At 40.4% G+C, this 17,006-nt stretch overlaps 3 protein-coding genes across 6 annotated transcripts in view; 2 read left to right on the top strand and 1 right to left on the bottom strand.

The window, feature by feature from the left end:
• Positions 1-4,045: 4,045 nt before the first annotated feature.
• On the bottom strand, positions 4,046-9,312 carry LRRC57 (leucine rich repeat containing 57). Of its 3 annotated transcripts, XM_080594866.1 has the most exons (7): positions 9,180-9,257; positions 8,412-8,576; positions 7,572-7,707; positions 7,355-7,480; positions 6,205-6,473; positions 5,541-5,726; positions 4,046-4,939 (listed from the first exon to the last, which is right to left on the bottom strand). In XM_080594866.1, the coding sequence occupies exons 4-7, from the start codon at positions 7,431-7,433 to the stop codon at positions 4,898-4,900; spliced, it is 576 nt and encodes a 191-aa protein (XP_080450992.1). In that variant the 5' UTR covers positions 7,434-7,480; positions 7,572-7,707; positions 8,412-8,576; positions 9,180-9,257; the 3' UTR covers positions 4,046-4,897. The 3 variants fall into 3 exon arrangements, with proteins under 3 accessions (XP_080450992.1, XP_080450990.1, XP_080450991.1); XM_080594864.1 differs by lacking the exon at positions 7,355-7,480 and having other exon boundaries at positions 9,180-9,312; XM_080594865.1 differs by lacking the exon at positions 7,355-7,480 and having other exon boundaries at positions 8,412-8,590; positions 9,180-9,303.
• On the top strand, positions 9,292-13,713 carry HAUS2 (HAUS augmin like complex subunit 2). Its single transcript, XM_080594863.1, has 6 exons — positions 9,292-9,620; positions 9,882-9,974; positions 11,342-11,411; positions 12,245-12,377; positions 12,955-13,063; positions 13,175-13,713. The coding sequence occupies exons 1-6, from the start codon at positions 9,363-9,365 to the stop codon at positions 13,322-13,324; spliced, it is 813 nt and encodes a 270-aa protein (XP_080450989.1). The 5' UTR covers positions 9,292-9,362; the 3' UTR covers positions 13,325-13,713.
• A 2,155-nt stretch (positions 13,714-15,868) lies between these two features.
• STARD9 (StAR related lipid transfer domain containing 9) overlaps positions 15,869-17,006 on the top strand; it is a 106,854-nt gene continuing 105,716 nt past the window's right edge. The window contains exon 1 of one of the 2 annotated variants that reach the window (XM_080594807.1): positions 15,869-16,001. In XM_080594807.1, the coding sequence (XP_080450933.1) occupies positions 15,955-16,001 (47 nt within the window). In that variant the 5' untranslated portion in view covers positions 15,869-15,954. The remainder of the gene's footprint in view (positions 16,002-17,006) is intronic. The other variant, XM_080594813.1, reaches the window with a different exon arrangement.

The following is a 17,006-nucleotide window of genomic DNA, read 5'->3' as shown; positions in this document are numbered from 1 at the left end:
ATTGAAGGAATATTTGCTGATTATGAAAGCAAAGCATGCATTATTTAGCTATGATTGTCTCCTGGAACAGAATACTAAAGCAGTTTTGTGTTCTGCTTAGACCAGTGCAAATCCACTCTGTAGCATCTTGAAACACCTTGGAATGTTCTTCTCCCTTGCTATTGCAAGTCCATGTTCTTGACTTGCCTGTGCTCTAGCCACAAATTCTCATATTGACTGAGAGAATGCTGTGATTGGTATGCAAAATCTTCATGTTGCAATGCATATCACAGAAGGAAATAATTTCCAAGACTCTAAGCTTATGTATTAGCTAAATATAATCTTTTCGATGCAACAGGAGCCAAACCTGTCAGGGAGCTGGTGCCTTCATGTTAGTGAACAAAACAGTCTGCTTCTTGGATCATTTTACTGTCATCTGTAGAATAGATGCTTGCTTCCCATGTCTGTGGAATGTAATCAACACTTGTGCATCTTTGTATTTCTGGATTCTATTAAGAATGAAGGTTTACAGTTTCTGCTTTTGATTGTTAAACTATATTGTGCACAACAAAATACATACTTCTATAACTAAACATGGTTTAGAACTATTTTGTCTTAGAAATGTTTTTGTTTAATTTCCTGTCCTTGAAAAACTTGGCAGAACTAGTTGCTACTATGCAACCAGGAAGTTTCCCTTCTATTTTTATTTCTCGGAACTCCTGATGTTAACACAGGAAGGGATGTGGCTGGGAAGAGAGGAATATTCTGATCTTTACTTTTCTTAAACACTCTAAGTTTTCATCCCTGCATAATCAACATCGCCTGACTTCAAACTATCAAATGTGTCCATCTCTTTGAAAGACTGGTAAAGCATGGGACTACATTTGAGGATTTTAAAGGGACTAGGCCAAATAAAGCTTTCCTGTCGAGTATTGGTAATACTTGCTAGGCATCTATCTCGTCACATGAGATCTGGTGATTTAACCTTCTACCAATGCAATTTCACTTAGAGAGCAATTTAGGATTGTATTTTCTCTGTACTGGAGCATCAGATTCCCAGAATGCTCTTAGGAGTTGGAGGGGAATACAGACCTGCACCAGTTTTTAGTTGAAAGAACAGTGGTATCTGGGAGTGGCTTGGAAGAAGCGCTCTGCGTACTGTGGTGGAGCTGCCCTAGTATATTTCTACCAAAATTTAGGGGAAAAAACTATTTGAGACCACCTGAGCATATAATTACTGAGCATGTACTGTATGTCCCACATAGACACTTAGACCATGATAGCTCATGGTAAACCATGAAATTCAAGCTAGCGTACTAGATGAAAGGTGAGTTAAACCTGTTGACAGAGGGTTACATCTACATACAGCATGAGCTGCAGCACATGTTGCTTGTGCAGTAACTTGCAAAACTTCTTCCTCTGAAGGCTCTATTGTGAAACAGTTTGTGGTTAACACAATGCAGTGACTTGCAGATGCTAATTCACCTTTGCTGCACTTGAAACAGCAGAACACTATCTAAATGTTAATTGAATAAATATATGAAGTGTATCTGAATACCACGAAAAACTGGAGAGCAAGTGAAATCAAACGGAAATAAAATACATGCATGGATTGTTAAATGGTTACTTTTTTCTACCTCAGTAATTCCTAAGCTAAGATGCAAGTATAGTTACGCATGAAAAGAAAATTAGCAGTTTGTCACTTCTCCCCACACCCACTGTAATGCACAATTACTAATAGGTTAAGTGTACAGAATGTTATGTTAAATGACTTGAACGTATTTATTGCTGTGACCTAAAATGTGAGGGTGTCAGCCAGCTTTTTTTCCCCTGAAACTAACACCCTTCTGTTTCTGATAGAAATTTGGATAATCCAGGACTAATTCACCAGCAATCAATATTTGGCATGGTGTTTTCTCCCCTTTGCTTTACAAAACTTTTGGTAGCTGTTGTAACTCCGGGGTAGCAAAGGAGCCTAACAATGTGTAACTGAAAGGTTTCCATATGCACTGATGGTTACGTAAACAACAGAAATGTTGACTTAGTATCTAACTCCAATATTTCTAAAAACAGTAAGCTTTGTTTTTTATAGCAATGCTAACTGCATCTTTTTCTTCCAACTGTTCTGTTGCTGATATTCCCATACTTAACTACACCATCTATTCTTACATATCTTTTGACTAGTCAAAGGAATCCTGCTAAGTAAATGTTAAACTTCAGAAAAGTAGCATGTCTGACCACAGATTATCCCAGCAAAAAGACCTCAGCATAATATTGCAAAGTGGATGGCCTACTCTTTCATGCTCGTCTGACTGGGTGAGTTGCTCCTTTCTCATACAATGGGAAACCTGCCACATAAGGGGCCTTGCTCTATGGATGTCTCAAGCATTGCAAATCTGTAGGAAGAAAGCTAGTATTTCAAATGGGATTTTAGGTATCAAGTAGAAGGAGCTGAACTTGAAACAAGTCTGGGGCTTTTACCTATTCACTGCCAGATTTTTACATGTTGTAACCTGTGAAGTATGTTTGTATGGAACTGAACAGATTTCTACCTTCTGACTACAAGGCCCTGCAGTTATGCTGACATACATGGAGTGTTCTTGAAACATTCCCCTAGTTATGTCTTGCAAAACAAAGTAGCCTAGTAAACATCATCCTGCTGTCAGCTACTTCTGACTGGAAGCTACTATTTTTTTTCTATAGAATAGCACCTGGAATGGGAATTTCTTAAGTAAAACTGGCTCCCTGCTGTTGTCAACCTGTTGATTGTCAACCTGTTTATAATGACAACAACACTGATATAAGGTATTTGCCAGCCTGGGAACTCAGAGCATCTTTGAAATGCAGCTGGGTAGCTGAGAGCCTGAGACATCCTCAGATGTCCTTGAGAAACATAAAAACAAACTGCAACAACTGTCCCCCTGGAAACAGTAGAAATTCATCTAGGAAACCTTTTTTTATAAAGTTTGGGGAAGCAAAAGTTGGTTCGAGGAGGAAATAAACATGGTGGTTCCAGGTAGGAAAATAAAAGGTAGCAGGAGCAGATGGTGATGTCTCTTAACAATCCAAAAGTAACTTATTGTCTATACAAATTGGGGCTTCTCTGAGAGCTCTCCTGGGAGAATTTTTCTGCTTGAGATCTCTAGGACAGACTGGACCCTTGCTGGGAACATCTGGCTGATTCTGGACTCCACAATGCAGGTCATCTCAGAAAATGAAACTTTGTCTATTATTAGCTACCCCCAGTCCTGGAAGCAGTTTGGCAAATGCTACACCATATCGTAACACTTTAAATAACATATAGGTGTGCATAAAGTACTTAATCATAAATACATACTTGCTGTACTAGTGGCTATTTGTACTGATCTGTAATAAAGTAATGTAAGAAATAAAATGTGTCCTTGCGTACTATGGAGTTCTACAAACCTACCCTTGCAATCTTTGCATACCCACAGGCTATTCAAGAATGGATTACAGCCATCCTTTGAATACTGAACTGATGTCCCGTAAAATGTTTTTTAATAATAAGTATTACTGTGTAAGACTTTTCTGAGCATCTTATAAAATAAACACTTTATCATAATTATGGTTACAGAGATTGACACAGAGGTCACTTCGTTTTTCTTAATGTTTTCTTTCTGTTTGCAGCTAACAACCACAGTGAGTACACTTAATGATTATACTTGCACCTTTAAGGAGTTGACTGTATAAGTGCCTTTCTTGCCTCGTGTAGGAAAGGGAAAGGTTAGGTGTAGAATGTTAGTTAATATATTCAGTGAGACTGTAAGACAGTCTCATTAGGAATAGATGCATCCACGTTTATTTTGCCAAGAAAAGCACTTAGTACAGTTCTTCCTACTTCGCTGTTTTGAGGATGCAGTACATCTTAACTGAATTACTACCACAGTGTTTACATACTTGACTTCTCTGCAGTCTCAAAGCAGTTGAAGTACAACTGTTACCAACAGCTGATGGAACCGTGTATCTACAGTGATGTTTTTTAATGATACCTTTGTACTATTGGTTAAAGTGACAACAGCAGCAGCTACACCAAATAAGCTTGAAATTAATTTTTGAAAACAATTTACTAAAATAAACAAGTACATTTTCATCTTCAGTATAAGTTAAATAACTGCATACATTTTTAGGTCTTTCTAAATGCTTTTGATAATAAGGCAGCAGCAGCAGTAGGGTGACAGCTAAGACTTTTACAAACAGTCAGTGCAAGGATTTTATATTTTCCAGCAATATACATTTTACTGAATACATTGAAGGTGAACCTCATCTTTATTTGATGCAGCTCAAGCAGAATAGGACTGTAGTGCAATTCCTGCTTATGGGAAGAAAGTCTACGAAGGATGCTCAAACCATGATTGGTTCACTGGAAGCAGCTGATAAAAATTTAGCCATAACTGTGTGCTTCATTAGAAAAACTTGTAGAGGTTAAGAACTAAAACGTTATTTGTCGAAGTTCTTCTCTGTAGAAGAGTGCTTACTGCAAAATATACAACTTTTCAGATCTCCTTTGATAGCAAAACTTCCATGTACTAGCATGGAAAAATATTTCCAGGAGAAATGACTCTTATAGCTTAACACACAGCTTCCTGATGAAGGGGAACTGGCAAATTTGAAATGCTCTTTCCCTTTCTCTATTAAAGAATGAGCCCTGGCAAAGGAGAACATGTATTGTGTTAAAAGCTATAGTGGCTCAAAATCAAAACTGGCCCCTAGACAGGTTTACCCCTTCAGTACCCGTGTTCTCTAGTTCCAGTTTATTCAATATGGCCTTAACAGACTGTACGACTGCTACAGGGGAGTACTCTGATCATCTCCTTCACCAGCCTTGCTTCAGGTCTGTGAAGCGGGTGCCTCAGTCACTAACTCTTCTTATCAGGGATACACAGGATCAGAACAATGATCACGCAAACTTCTTCTTTGTAGCTGTAAACCGTTCCATGTACTACAAAGGAAAAAAAAATCTAAGTCAGAAATTAATACAAGGTTCATTACTATTGAAAGCAGCTAAATTTCTCCTTCAGACTCAAAAGCACTCTGAATCTAAAGCATTCTTTATTTCATAGATGCCAATGTTAGTGTTATAAACAAAAAAACAAACCAAAAACAACAGCTTTCTGCCATTCGCTGTAACTGATTCGTACTCTAGAATAGTCCATATGGTGCAGAAGTCAAATCTGAAGTGTTAAGGATAAACTGATGTTAAACCCTTAAGACTGCAGTATGACAGGAAGCCTCAGCCTCTTTTTTTAATCCTGCTTTTCCATCTCATCAAAGTGAAGACTTGCGTCAGCATACCTCTCATCATCAGCTACCCTTCAAAAGATGCTGATGAAAGAACAGAGATCACGAATCCTATAAGAAAGGTAATATTTGACAAGTTCTTGAAATTCTTTTCAGCTGTTAAGAATTCAATACACGTGACAATACCAATAGAATGTTTATGCTTTCATTCACCAACGTAACAGCTGTCTTAGAATTGTGAGGAGGTACTGGGTAAGGAGTTCACCAGAAGTTTCTTTAAAAAAAAAAAAAATCATATAAACCTTGTCATAACCCTCCAGTTCTCTGAGTTTCTTGATTTCAAAGAGGTTTCCTTCAACTGCAAGCAGTGAGATCTGGGAATCGCTGAGGATGCTTTGAGGAAGCATGCTGAGTTCTAAGCAGTTTTCCTCTAAACGCAAGACTTTGAGGCGTGGACAGTGGGAGATCTGCACTGAGATCTGGGAAATCTGGTAGAAATAAATTTTGAAAAAGTGAAATGGGATTAAAATGTTAGTTATCCATGACTACTTAAAGTGACCTGTGTTTCAGACTAATATGGAACAATTATCCTACTGTAAATCTAAATTATATTAACAGTAACTACTTAACAGTGTGTAAGAAGCAATAATAACGGTCAAAACGTCCAACTAACCTTCTATTTTTCTGTGATGACAGGCAATCTACATGGCAGTTTATCAGATTCCTACTCAATAACTGTTCAAATACTTTCTGTATGATTAAAGTCAGTATTTATTAGTTAGTCAAATCAGGCAGTTGGATGTTTCAGACCATAAATTCTAGTTATGATCTCTCATTTCTACAGTGTGAAAGTGGTATGTCTTTCAGCTATACAGTTTTGATCATGTCAGCTTAGACTTAGTATGACCACAGAACATTATATAAACAGCTCTGTCCCAAATCCACATGCTATCTCAGTTACCGGACCTGGTTCTGATTCAAATTGAGTTCAATAGCCTGCAATTCTCCCACAGTGTCAGGTACATTTTGGATCTGGTTTTTGGAAAGATCTACCACATCCAAGTGACGAAGACCACAGAGTTGCGTTGGCACAGTCCGAAGCTGGTTTCCAGAAAGACTCAGGGTTTTGAGAGCTGAAAGTTGTCCAAACGCAGCTGGTAGCTGCCTCAAGTGATTGCCATTCAAATGCAGTGTTTCCAGTTTTTTCAGTTTACACAGCTCCTCAGGCAGAGCAGCTAGAAATAAATCACAGAACAAAGGGAACGACCTAAACAAAGAACAGTAAAATTTCATACCCATTTATGTCAAATAAGCTTCTGCGTGGAAAACAATTATTTCCCACAGGATTCCTCCACATTTTCCAGTGAAGGCACAGATCCCTACACAGAAGGCACACATCCCCTACACAGAAACAGAAGCCCATTGACAACACGATTTCTAAACGTCTTGCATAAATATCTCAAAAATAATCTGCAAACAAGGTAGACCTTCAAACCACTAGCTGAAAACACTACTCTGAGAGGATTTTACACCATCAGCTACACCCTTTACTAACCACTTTGCCAATGTATTCTATGACATTTGATATACCACACAGTTCACAGCCTCAGGTCTGCTGCAACCCTTTAAAGGTATTACTCAACTCACTCAAAAGTTCTCAAACAATCCATACCATATCAGATAAGTCTCACTAGGTAAGCTCTCCTAGGGTTCATCCATCCCTCATTCTGTCTACACACACCTGTAGCACTCCTAAGCTGCACTATGGAAACAAAGAGATTTGTAAATGACATTTGTTTTTCAAAAAGGCAATTAATACACAATGACCACATAAAAACAGTTAGCTTCTTCATCTCATCCTAATTTTTCCATAAAGAGGTAAGAAATGTATTTCTCATCCAAAAGACAGCATCTCTCATAGCATAAAGTTGCCTGAATATTTTTGAACTTCCATTGATGTTTGTCCATGAGGAGCAGCAACAACCATTCAATGGCCAACATTTTCTACGAACCATCTTAATAACCTGTTCTCTATGCAAATACTAAACCATCTGACACTTAAACTTTCAGATCAGATAAGTCACAGCACACAAACCATATGGTTTTAAGTACTTACATGTCATTGTTAAACCGATAATACAACTAAGCTGGCAACTAGTTTTGAAGAATTTATGTTTTTTTTTTTTCCTGTACATGAATTCCAAAGATTTCAGTTTAGGTGACTAAACTTCCCATTTACATCCTGTGAGAGTTAAATCATTACATTTAGTTTTTGATCAGAGAAGTCAGATATTACTTTAAAAATCTGTGGAGATAATAATTAGCAGGCATACTCAGTTTGTTGTTGTTTAGAACAAGGCTCTTCAAAAAGGAAAACTTTCCAATGAGTGGTGGCAAAAGCTCTATTTTGTTGTTTGACAAATCTATTGTCCTCAAGTTGCTCGTTAGCTTCTGCAGATCTTCAGGAAACTAGGGGAAATAAAAAAGATACATCATCTAAATACTTGATACAACTTCAAATGTTCAAGTTATGTAGGTCTAAAATTTTAACTGAAATACATATCTAGATTACATGCTGTAATATGTATCACAATGTCCAGTCATTGTAGTGTGCAACTAAGTCGACAGATTTCTCCTCTGTATTTTTTTTTAAATATTTTTTCTTCTCAGGGAAGGAAAAAAGATATAAAGGAGACAGTCTAACATCTAGGAAGGGTACTTTTAATACAAAGAATTTAAATTAAAAAAGGAGAAGGAAGTACAGACTGTTAATGACTACAGTTAAATACAGTGCAAATATCTAAGTATGACAAATTGTGGAGTATCTTTCTAGAAAATAATACGGTTATAAAATTTACATTTTCTACCAAGTTTCTAGTCTTTCTTTTTTTAAAGCACAACAACATTTTAACTAATACTTCTTCAACATGCATTCATTCTAAAGCATACGATCAGAAGCATGCAAGTGTCCTGAGAGACAAAGCCTCAATCAGGAGACAATGCAAGCAAAATTCTTCTCTGCCAAAAAGAAAGAAAAAAATCTTAAAATATGATTTATCACTATTTATGAGAACCACGTGTATGCAGTGCATTATGACAACGAGGGGGGAATTCGCCTCCAGAAGTGCCAATCATACAAACAAACAGCCAGGATTCTATTACAGTTGTATTACCTCTGTAAGTCCCTTTCCTGTTAGCTGAAACACACCAGTTTTCTGTGCTGTTTCCAGGTGGGCTTTTAATGCGCTATTTCCCATCCTCACACTTCTTTGTCAAGCGTACAGAGCCTGTCTGAGCGATAGTTTCAGCCAGTTTTTCTGTTGTTCTGTGCTGGAGGACTGCAATAGAAATTCTGTTATAAAGCAAATGTAAAAAGTCATTTTACGAGTACTGTCTTAACACTAAAAGCTTCTCAATACACTGAACCATTTTGCTGCTGCATTTTCATCTCTCTAAAATTTTGGATCTTAGAATATTTACCCAGCTTAAGACGCATTCTTTATTGCAGTCTGCATATTGAAATAATGCAATAAATATGGTTAAAACTATGGGGAAAACTTTATAGTTCCCACGTTTCTGCTCTTTTGGGGCCCAGTTATATAAGGCTGTTGTTTATGGAGACTCTCCGTGATTTCAGTGGCATCTACCAGGACAGAGCTGCTTTTAATCCTACAGTTTCGTTCAGTTTCCCGGAAACACTCAGAGACCCTACTCCTTTCTCTTCCTTCTCCGTGCAGTTACTGCCATCCCTCTCCTGTCACGCCAGCAGAGCTTAAGGAGCTTCAGGCCGGAGGATCAGCAGGGGCAGAGCCAGCAGCCCCCGCTCCCCCGGACTCACCCCGCCTGCTCCCCGGGGCTCCCCGGCGACGCTCGCCCCGACCCCAGCTCCCCAAGCCCCGCCGCCGCTGAGCGGCTCGGGGAGCCCCCGCACCGGCACCTACCGACCCCAGCGGAGGCAGAGAGGGAGGGAGCCGCCCCCGCCGCGCCTCCCCCGGTCCCTCAGAAACCCGGCACCGGCCGCCCTTCCTCCCTGCCTCCCCGGAACCGGAACGCTGTCAGCAGGGCCGTCACGCCGCTCTAAGCCTCCTGCTCCTGCATCCGGCCGCCCTTCCGGCGCGGCCGCCATGGCGGAACGTCGCGGCTTGGTTTCCGCGGCAACGGCGGCCGCCAGCCCCGGGCCCCGCGGAGGAGCCGCCGGCGCCAGGCCCCGCGGAGCGGCCGGGCGGGCGCGCAGCGCGCTGAGGCTGCGGGAGCGGGGGGCAGCGGGGGCCGCCAGGGCGCGGAGAGCCGCCGCGGCCGGCCCCAGCCCCTGGGAGTCCGAGGGGCCCACGGCGGCGGCGGTCGTGCTGGCACAGTGCTTGGCCGAGGGCTTCGTGAGGCAGGTGCGGGGCCCGGCTGTCGGGAGCAAATCCTTCGCCTCTGTCCGCATAAAGGGGGGCGTTCTGCTGCGGCGGTTTTGTCCGTGAAGAGCCTAAAAGCAGCTGTTCGGGTTTACAAGCTTGTATTTTATCTTTTATGGGTCTGGTTGTGTGGCTTGGAGTAACAGATACGCAGGAAGTGCTGAACCGCGCTGCTGTGCCAGTCTTGAGAGTTTACCTGATGCCTTCTTGCTGCTGACTGACCTCGTTGCCTTCCTTTCACAGGAGACATTGGATTCAGTATGTCAAAATACCACATGCTTTGCAAAATTTGCCGAGAGGGAAAAAATTGCGAACATTCGGGCAGAAATCAATGAGGTACAGCCTTTACTTCTGTCAACGTACTCTTAACGCTTCATACTTAATACATTTCACCCAATGTGGCAGCAAACTGAAATATGCCGTTGTTTCATGTTTGTGTTTTGCTTTTTTTTTTTTTTTTTTTTTTGGTGTGGGGGGCGGGCTTGTTCTTCTGTTTTGTTTTTAACGGTTTAGCTGTTAAACAGTTGGCAGTTTTTTCCCAGTGGACTGAGTTGTCATAAAGCAAAGAATAACAAGATTAAATAAGTTTTCAGTGTAATCGGAAGGATGTAGTAGTTTGCATCTTTGACAGAAGTGTTACCTGAAGCTTTTCAAAGAAACTAAAGAACAAATAAGAGTTTATAGTCCACTTATATTTCAAAGAATGTTTTTCTTTTTAGGCATCTGGACCATTTTGTTGGTTACCTCAGTCATTTCCTACTGTCTGAAATGGATGGTTGATTTGCATTTTATGTTGATGTTTTCTTAGCATTTGCTCACTAATATGTGAGATGTATTTATTAAACAACATGGTGTGAGCTCCAGCAGCTACAAAGCATTACTGCGAAAGTGTAACAAATTCACTGGTCTAATTTTTTGGAGAATGAGTAAGTAGGCATCACCCTGTAGCAGAAGGAAGGAATAGTTTACAGCTCCTAGTGAGGTGGATATTTCCCTGCCTTTGTTGGAAGGTTATACTTACAAAATTATTTTTTGGACAAATGTTTGATATGCTGTCAGTGAAAGAGGTTAATTTTTGTCTCCTCTTAAGGAAGGCGAAGCAACGCTTCTGTGTCCTGAAAAACTATGTCATTCTGTTCTGTACTTTCCTTCAATCTTCTCCTGTCTAGCCAAAATGATCACAGCTTTCAGCCACAGGAGTAAGCATGCTGCTCTTATGCTCATTTATCATTGAAAAGAATTAAAGCTAAGAGGTTAACCAGAGAGGTTCCCCCTCAGCTTAAAACAATTAATATCACAAAACAGTGTTTGCCAAAAGGAGGAGACTTAAGCTTTGAGAGGTTCTTTAGCAGGATATAGGCTATGAAACTGCTTTGTAGGACATGTGAGCATCTGTGTTTTAAGAATGAATTGCAGAATCTGTCTCTTGCAGCACAAGTTCCCAATAAATCACCAAAATATTTTTTTTTGTATGTGTGGTTTTGGTTTTTTAACTGTCTCTTCCTATTAACCAGCAAAAAAAACCACACACCTTGAGGGAAATTGGTAGTATGCTCTTACGCACGTGGCTACTCTCTCACAAGTGCACTGTCCCCCTTCTTACCTCTCCTTCCCTCACCTTTTCCCTGCCCCAAGAGGGCCAGCAGTATTTGGATAAGTATATTAAAAATTCATTTTCATTTTGATTTTTATTCTTGTTGTAGAAGAAACTGGAAACTGAGATCCTGCAGTTGGAGAGGGAGACAGCAGACATTGTTCACCCTTTTTACTTAGGTAAGTTTTCTATGTACCATGGTGGGGGGGAGAGGGGAAACACAAGAGTTTTAATTTTAAATGACTGCCTCAGCAGATTTTTTTCATCTAAGTACATCACACTTCTAGAAGTTACTGCAGCTGTTCCCACTGCGTAGCTTGTTAGAGGTGGCAAGTATATTATTAACCTTCCCCAAAAGAATGTTTGCGTAGTATATGAACTTAATCAGAAGGACGTGCAGTAGAATCTGTGTGTGTCTGTCTGTGTCTGCCCTCAGCTCCCCAAGTTCAATGGAACGTCAGGAGTACTGAGATCATCAGTCATCTGTGTTGCTTCCTTTGGCATGTGTGATACTTTACTGCTTATCCAGTAACCTGATGCGTTTCTACTTCATCTGTGGACCCTAGAATTACTTGGTTTTTTATTTTTGGGGGAGCATATGGATTCATTTCCTTGGTATTTCTTGCTTTTCCCCCTATGACTTGACGGATACTTAAAGATTCTAGTTTGCTAATACTGCATTATGCTAGTAAAGTATACTGTAATATTTCAATCCTATGGCATAGTTTTAAGAAGTGGGTTTGATCTCTTCAAGACAGTTTACTTAGAACTATAGATGATGTAAGGCAATTAACAAAGCTGTATCTCTAAAAACTATATATGACTTTCTTTGAAGTGCGTGTTGATGTTAAGTCCTATAGTATCCAACACAAGTCATTCTGACTAATGATATCAATCTTGAGTGTACACTATCCTGAGTGATAGAGCAGATTTTTTTCTTCCTTTCTAAAGAAGAAACTTTGTTCTTGTTCCAGCAGGACAATAGCTTCAACTTTGCAATTTTATTTTATAGACAAAAAATGCCAGATATTGCAAGATATGAACAGACACTTGGAAGCAGTACTGAAAGAGAAGAAGAAACTTAGGAAGAGGCTGTTGAAGCCTATATGTCAAGAGAACCTTCCTGTTAAGGCTGAATATCACAAGTAAGCATATAAAAAGTAATGGTTCTTTGTTTGAGTGAGTCCAAATTAGTTTGAGCTAATTATATTTTAGAAAAAATCAGATGCTTTCATTCACTTCTCTGTGAATGTAATCTTTTAATGAATATTTGCTTAGTTGATTGGTCTTACTTTCTGAAGACTACACAATTGATTATGTATCTTTTTAAATGGATGTGTTAAATTCTTGATTCCTTTCGCTTCTCCATAGGTAGGAATCACTACTGTAGCTTTTGGTGTCTTCTTTCCACTATGACTTGCTCAGAATAAGTGTGTGGATGATTCCCAGAGATACGTAGTAAAAGTTTAAAAAATAGCGTTTCTCCTCATGGTCTAAAAATCTAGTCTAGTTACAGAAGTATGCACTTCAGTAACTCCTGCCTTACTTGTTGTTGAGAGCCATAAAAGAATTGTAATTGCACAGAAATTAATTACGTGACTAGGAACTCATATAAAAATGGAGAAGAGGACTAAGGAAACCCATAGTGGGAAAGAAAGGAATGCTTGAAAGTATTAGATCCTGCATTGTTTGCACAACTTCTGAGCTCATTCTTGGCTACAGGTACGTAGTAGAGTTGTTGACTGAGGCTGTGTCTTTCGTTGAGAAGCTTGAAAGTCATTTGCAAAGTGCGAAAAGTATCCCTCAGATACCAACTCTCATGAAGAACATGGTGAGTAGCAAAAAAAAAAAAAGCTTCTCAATGCTGTTGAGTTGCTTAGATTGTTTTTGTTTCCTGCTAGCTTGACAGGTTATAGAGATGAAGTCTAATTCTCTTCTTCAGGACATTGCTTTGACAAAAACAGAGGTGCTGGTGACAGACTTGGAGGAGCTGACAGAGCAAATATTGAAATGGAGGGAACTGCAAAAAGAAACGTATTCTGATGGCGTCTGCAATACTGCCGAATTGGACTTTGGCTTATCTTTAACCTAGCACATCATTTTTTTTTCCTTATATAGGATGGCTATTCGAAGAACTGCAATTTAAGCCTGTTAAAACTACAACGTAGTTGTGCCTTAATACAACAGGGACTTTGTAAGTAGTTCTATTTATGTTCTGACATTCTAGTTCAATGATTATCCATTCTCCAACTTTGAGCAGTAGCTCATAGGAAGGCAGACTACTGAAAAGACTGTTAGGGAGTTATTTTTTGAAATAGTTGGGCAGGATTCCCTCGGAGCCTGTATCTTCAGTGCAATTTTGTTTTGATATTTCTCATGTGTTTGCTATAATGTGTCTATTCATTTTTGCAAGTATTTTGATAATACACTGTATTTTGTATGTACCTATAAAACTTCAATAAAAGCACTAGATTTTAAGAACCAAGTTTCTTGGTTTTCATTTTGTTATGGAATCCCACATTTAAAAACCAAAGAGTGGTTCTAAGTGCTATGGAAGCACTATAGATAGGAACCTAATAGTTCAAACAAGCAATTATATTAGTTTTAGGTTACAATTTATTACAGCTATGACACGGTTGATTGGGAAAGCAGGGAATGGACTTGGTGATGTTTAGCAGTTCTACAGATTTGTAACCCATGTTTCTATGATAGTGATAAATACATTCTTCAGTCTCTCCTCTTCTATTGCTTGCCCTGTATTCAGTGATCTCCTTAGAATGTAATTTTTTCCATAAGTATGACTGACAACTTAGCTACTGTGCCTGTTCCAATTCACAGTCTCGGTAGCTTTTATGTCTTGAAAAGATGTGTTGGTAAAACGTCACTGCCAGGACATCTATAAACCAGGACAGTTGTCTTTTGTGAACACCCAGTTTTATATTGAAGAAGTGGAACAAACATGCAGATATATTCCCTTCTGTTACTGCATCCTCAGTTATCTTAATTCTTCTTAGCTACAACTTGATTTCGATTTTTAAAAGTGAGTCCTGTATTTTTTTGAAAATAACCACTAGGTGGCTCAATACCACACAAATTTCACCGTAGTTTAGGAGAGGTGCATCAAAACAAAGTAAAATTAAGGAAAAAATAGTTAGTTCTATGTTGAACACCTTCTGTTCAGAGTTACTTGTAATTGGTCTACTCAGTATTAAATATTTGAAAATTTCCAAGAATTCTGTTATTAATCTTTTTAGACTACATTATTCCAAAGGGTATGATGTCAAAGAGTATAACTTAACAATTCTCTAATATAGTATACAAATGCAGCTGATTTTCCTGTGCAGATTTTCCTCTCTTCTGCTGCCAAGAAATGTTAAAAAGACAAATTACTTGGATTAAGTCAAGCAGAATGTCAAGAGATAGGAGGATCTGAGCATATAAACTGGAGTTTGAGTCCTGTAAGCTTTCATCGGATCCCATTGTGGGATTTGAGCCCGAGGTCCCCCATGGTTCATTTCATACTTTGAAAATGATGGTCTTTTTATGCAATTGCAGAGAAGCTGTGATTTTTACATTCTGTGAGACTGGAAGAAACAGAATCCAGACTTCTGGAATTATGGTTCGTTGTCTATATTGCTGGTTTAATCTCTCTCTCAAATTGTCTTACAGTGATGCTTTAGGTCAGTCAGGTAAACTAAAGATATTGTAATCTAAGGCTCAGAGAGATAGGATGAGAACATTTCTAGTTAGGTTATTCATTATAATTCCTTGAAATGAAGATGAATTTGTACTTTTGCCATATCCAAAGAGCGAAGCATATTTTCTTGTTTTACTCCAGTATTGGAGACTTGTCTGTGGAAATGGTAGGGTTTAGTGAATGCAATTTGTCATTGATGTACTGATTCTTTCTTTAGTATGACTGAAGGGCTAAATCTATTGAATCAGACGGTGGTTCACAGCTTGTAGTATTTATTTTAACATCTCTGTGGTGGGTCATGAATTGGGAAAAGCAAGTCTGAAGGATTCATTGTATACCTTCACTCTGGAAGGTTTCTGTATTGTGGTATCTTTCATTTAGATTCCATGTTTCTGGAGCTTAAGTCAAGTCACCTAAGGGGGACGTCTATACTTAAAGTATATATAAATAGTGTAATTGAAAGGGAATGTAAGCATAGATTGCTTTATAACGTGAACCTATCTGCTGTGAAAGTACTGTAGTTGAGTGTTCAGATACAGCCCAATTTCTAGTATTTAGAAATACCCAAACCAGAAGCAAGTGCAATAAAATTAACAACTTTTGTTTTGTTTTGCCAGTCAGAAATCCTGTAGTAGGCCTGGTATCCTGTTTGTGGCTGACAAATGCTACTTGCTCTCACCTCTCCTCAGTCATGTTGGTATTTGACAGAAACAATATTCTAAACGCAAATTGTTCAAGTTTTGGTGGGTTTAATATTAAGTGTAAAACCTTTGTCAAGGCAATAGACTAAAATTGCTTTAAATTCATCTTTGGAGGTTTCAAATCTGCAGGAGGGCTAGCTATTGCCACCACTCCGCTCGCCAAATCCGGTGAGGGCGGTGTGAGGGCAGCGGGCCCAGGCCTGTGCTCGGGCCGGGCCCGCCCCGGGGGCGAGGCGAGGCGGGGCCGGGCGGCTCCGCCCCGGGGCGCGGAGCGGGGGGCGCGATGCGGGGCTGGGGCGCGGGCGGCCGGGCTTGAGGCGAGCCATGGCCAACGTCAAGGTGGCCGTGCGGGTCCGGCCGTTGAGCAAAAGGTGCGTGGGGGCGCCGCGGGGAGGCTCCGTGACAAGCTGGGGTGCGAGGCGGGGCCGGGCCGGGCGGCGCCGTGCTCGGGACGGGGAAGGGGGAGCGGGGCTGCGGTCGTCCCTCCGGCGCGCCCAGTGGCTCGGGAGGCTTGCTTAGGAACCCCGAGGCTTCCCTCCTCCCGGGCTCCCCCAGATGGGACAGTTGTCATCCAGCATGAGGGAGGCTTCTCTTCCCCCTCCGTTGTTGCTGGATTTTCCAGAGCCGGACATTCCCGCTGGCGCTCGGCGCTGCTCCGCTCCCTCCCCGGCTGCTCGTCTCCAATAGGAAGGGCGGCAGGCAGGCAATATGGCTTGAGGACAACTCCCCCAAACAAGAAGGTGCCGCAGCACAGCGCGCTGGTGGGCTCTGGATCTAACGTGTGGTTGAAACCCTGCTGCAGGCTGTGGAAGTTCGGGGAGGAAAAGGAAGGAAAAGCAGATTTTAGTGGCTAGTAATTTACGCCTCCTGTCAGAGGAATGCCGTAGCGCTCCGGGCAGAACTGCTCAGAGGGCTGTCGCAGAGATTGGAGGCTGCCTTCTGGTTAGTGTGAGTCCCACGTTGCCTTCTGACTTCACTGCCTTGTGTGATAAATAACCCTTTCACGGAGCGGGGAAAATGATTCTGGAAGAGGTGCCCAGCCAGCACACTTGCCTAGTTGCTTAGCCAGCAATACAGCAGCACACTTTGCACTTTTAGGTTATGATTTGCCTGTGGACTTTTTGTAGGAAGATAGCAGAGAATGCTGAATAAAGTAAAATAATGTAAAAACAAATCCCAAATAAACTAAAAAACAACCAACCGAGCAAAAACCAACCAACGAAACAAACAAAAACCATACAAACAAAACAACAACAACAACAAACTGCTAGTCTTAAATAATAGAAAAGGGAAAGGTGGAAAGTAATTTACAGGTTTTCAATAAATTTTACCTTTGGCTCAAAACCAACTGATCTAAAAATATTCTAGCCATAATG

The sequence above is a fragment of the Anser brachyrhynchus genome (genome assembly GCF_964034855.1).
Source record: "Anser brachyrhynchus genome assembly, chromosome: 5".
In the NCBI taxonomy this organism is placed as follows: domain Eukaryota; kingdom Metazoa; phylum Chordata; class Aves; order Anseriformes; family Anatidae; genus Anser; species Anser brachyrhynchus.
The sequence above is the reverse complement of the archived record's forward strand: the minus strand, read 5'-3'. Positions and strand labels throughout refer to the sequence as shown.

Excerpts from the sequence above, each read along its gene's own strand:
- LRRC57 (XM_080594864.1), bottom strand. The coding sequence starts at position 8,495 with ATGGGAAATAGCGCATTAAAAGCCCACCTGGAAACAGCACAGAAAACT. Across the intron at positions 5,727-6,204 it reads TCAATTTGAATCAGAACCAG|ATTTCCCAGATCTCAGTGCA; the intron begins GTCCGGTAACTG and ends TATTTCTACCAG. Across the intron at positions 4,940-5,540 it reads AACTGGAGGGTTATGACAAG|TACATGGAACGGTTTACAGC; the intron begins GTTTATATGATT and ends TTTCCTTTGTAG.
- HAUS2 (XM_080594863.1), top strand. The coding sequence starts at position 9,363 with ATGGCGGAACGTCGCGGCTTGGTTTCCGCGGCAACGGCGGCCGCCAGC. Across the intron at positions 9,621-9,881 it reads CCGAGGGCTTCGTGAGGCAG|GAGACATTGGATTCAGTATG; the intron begins GTGCGGGGCCCG and ends TTCCTTTCACAG. Across the intron at positions 11,412-12,244 it reads TGTTCACCCTTTTTACTTAG|ACAAAAAATGCCAGATATTG; the intron begins GTAAGTTTTCTA and ends TTTATTTTATAG.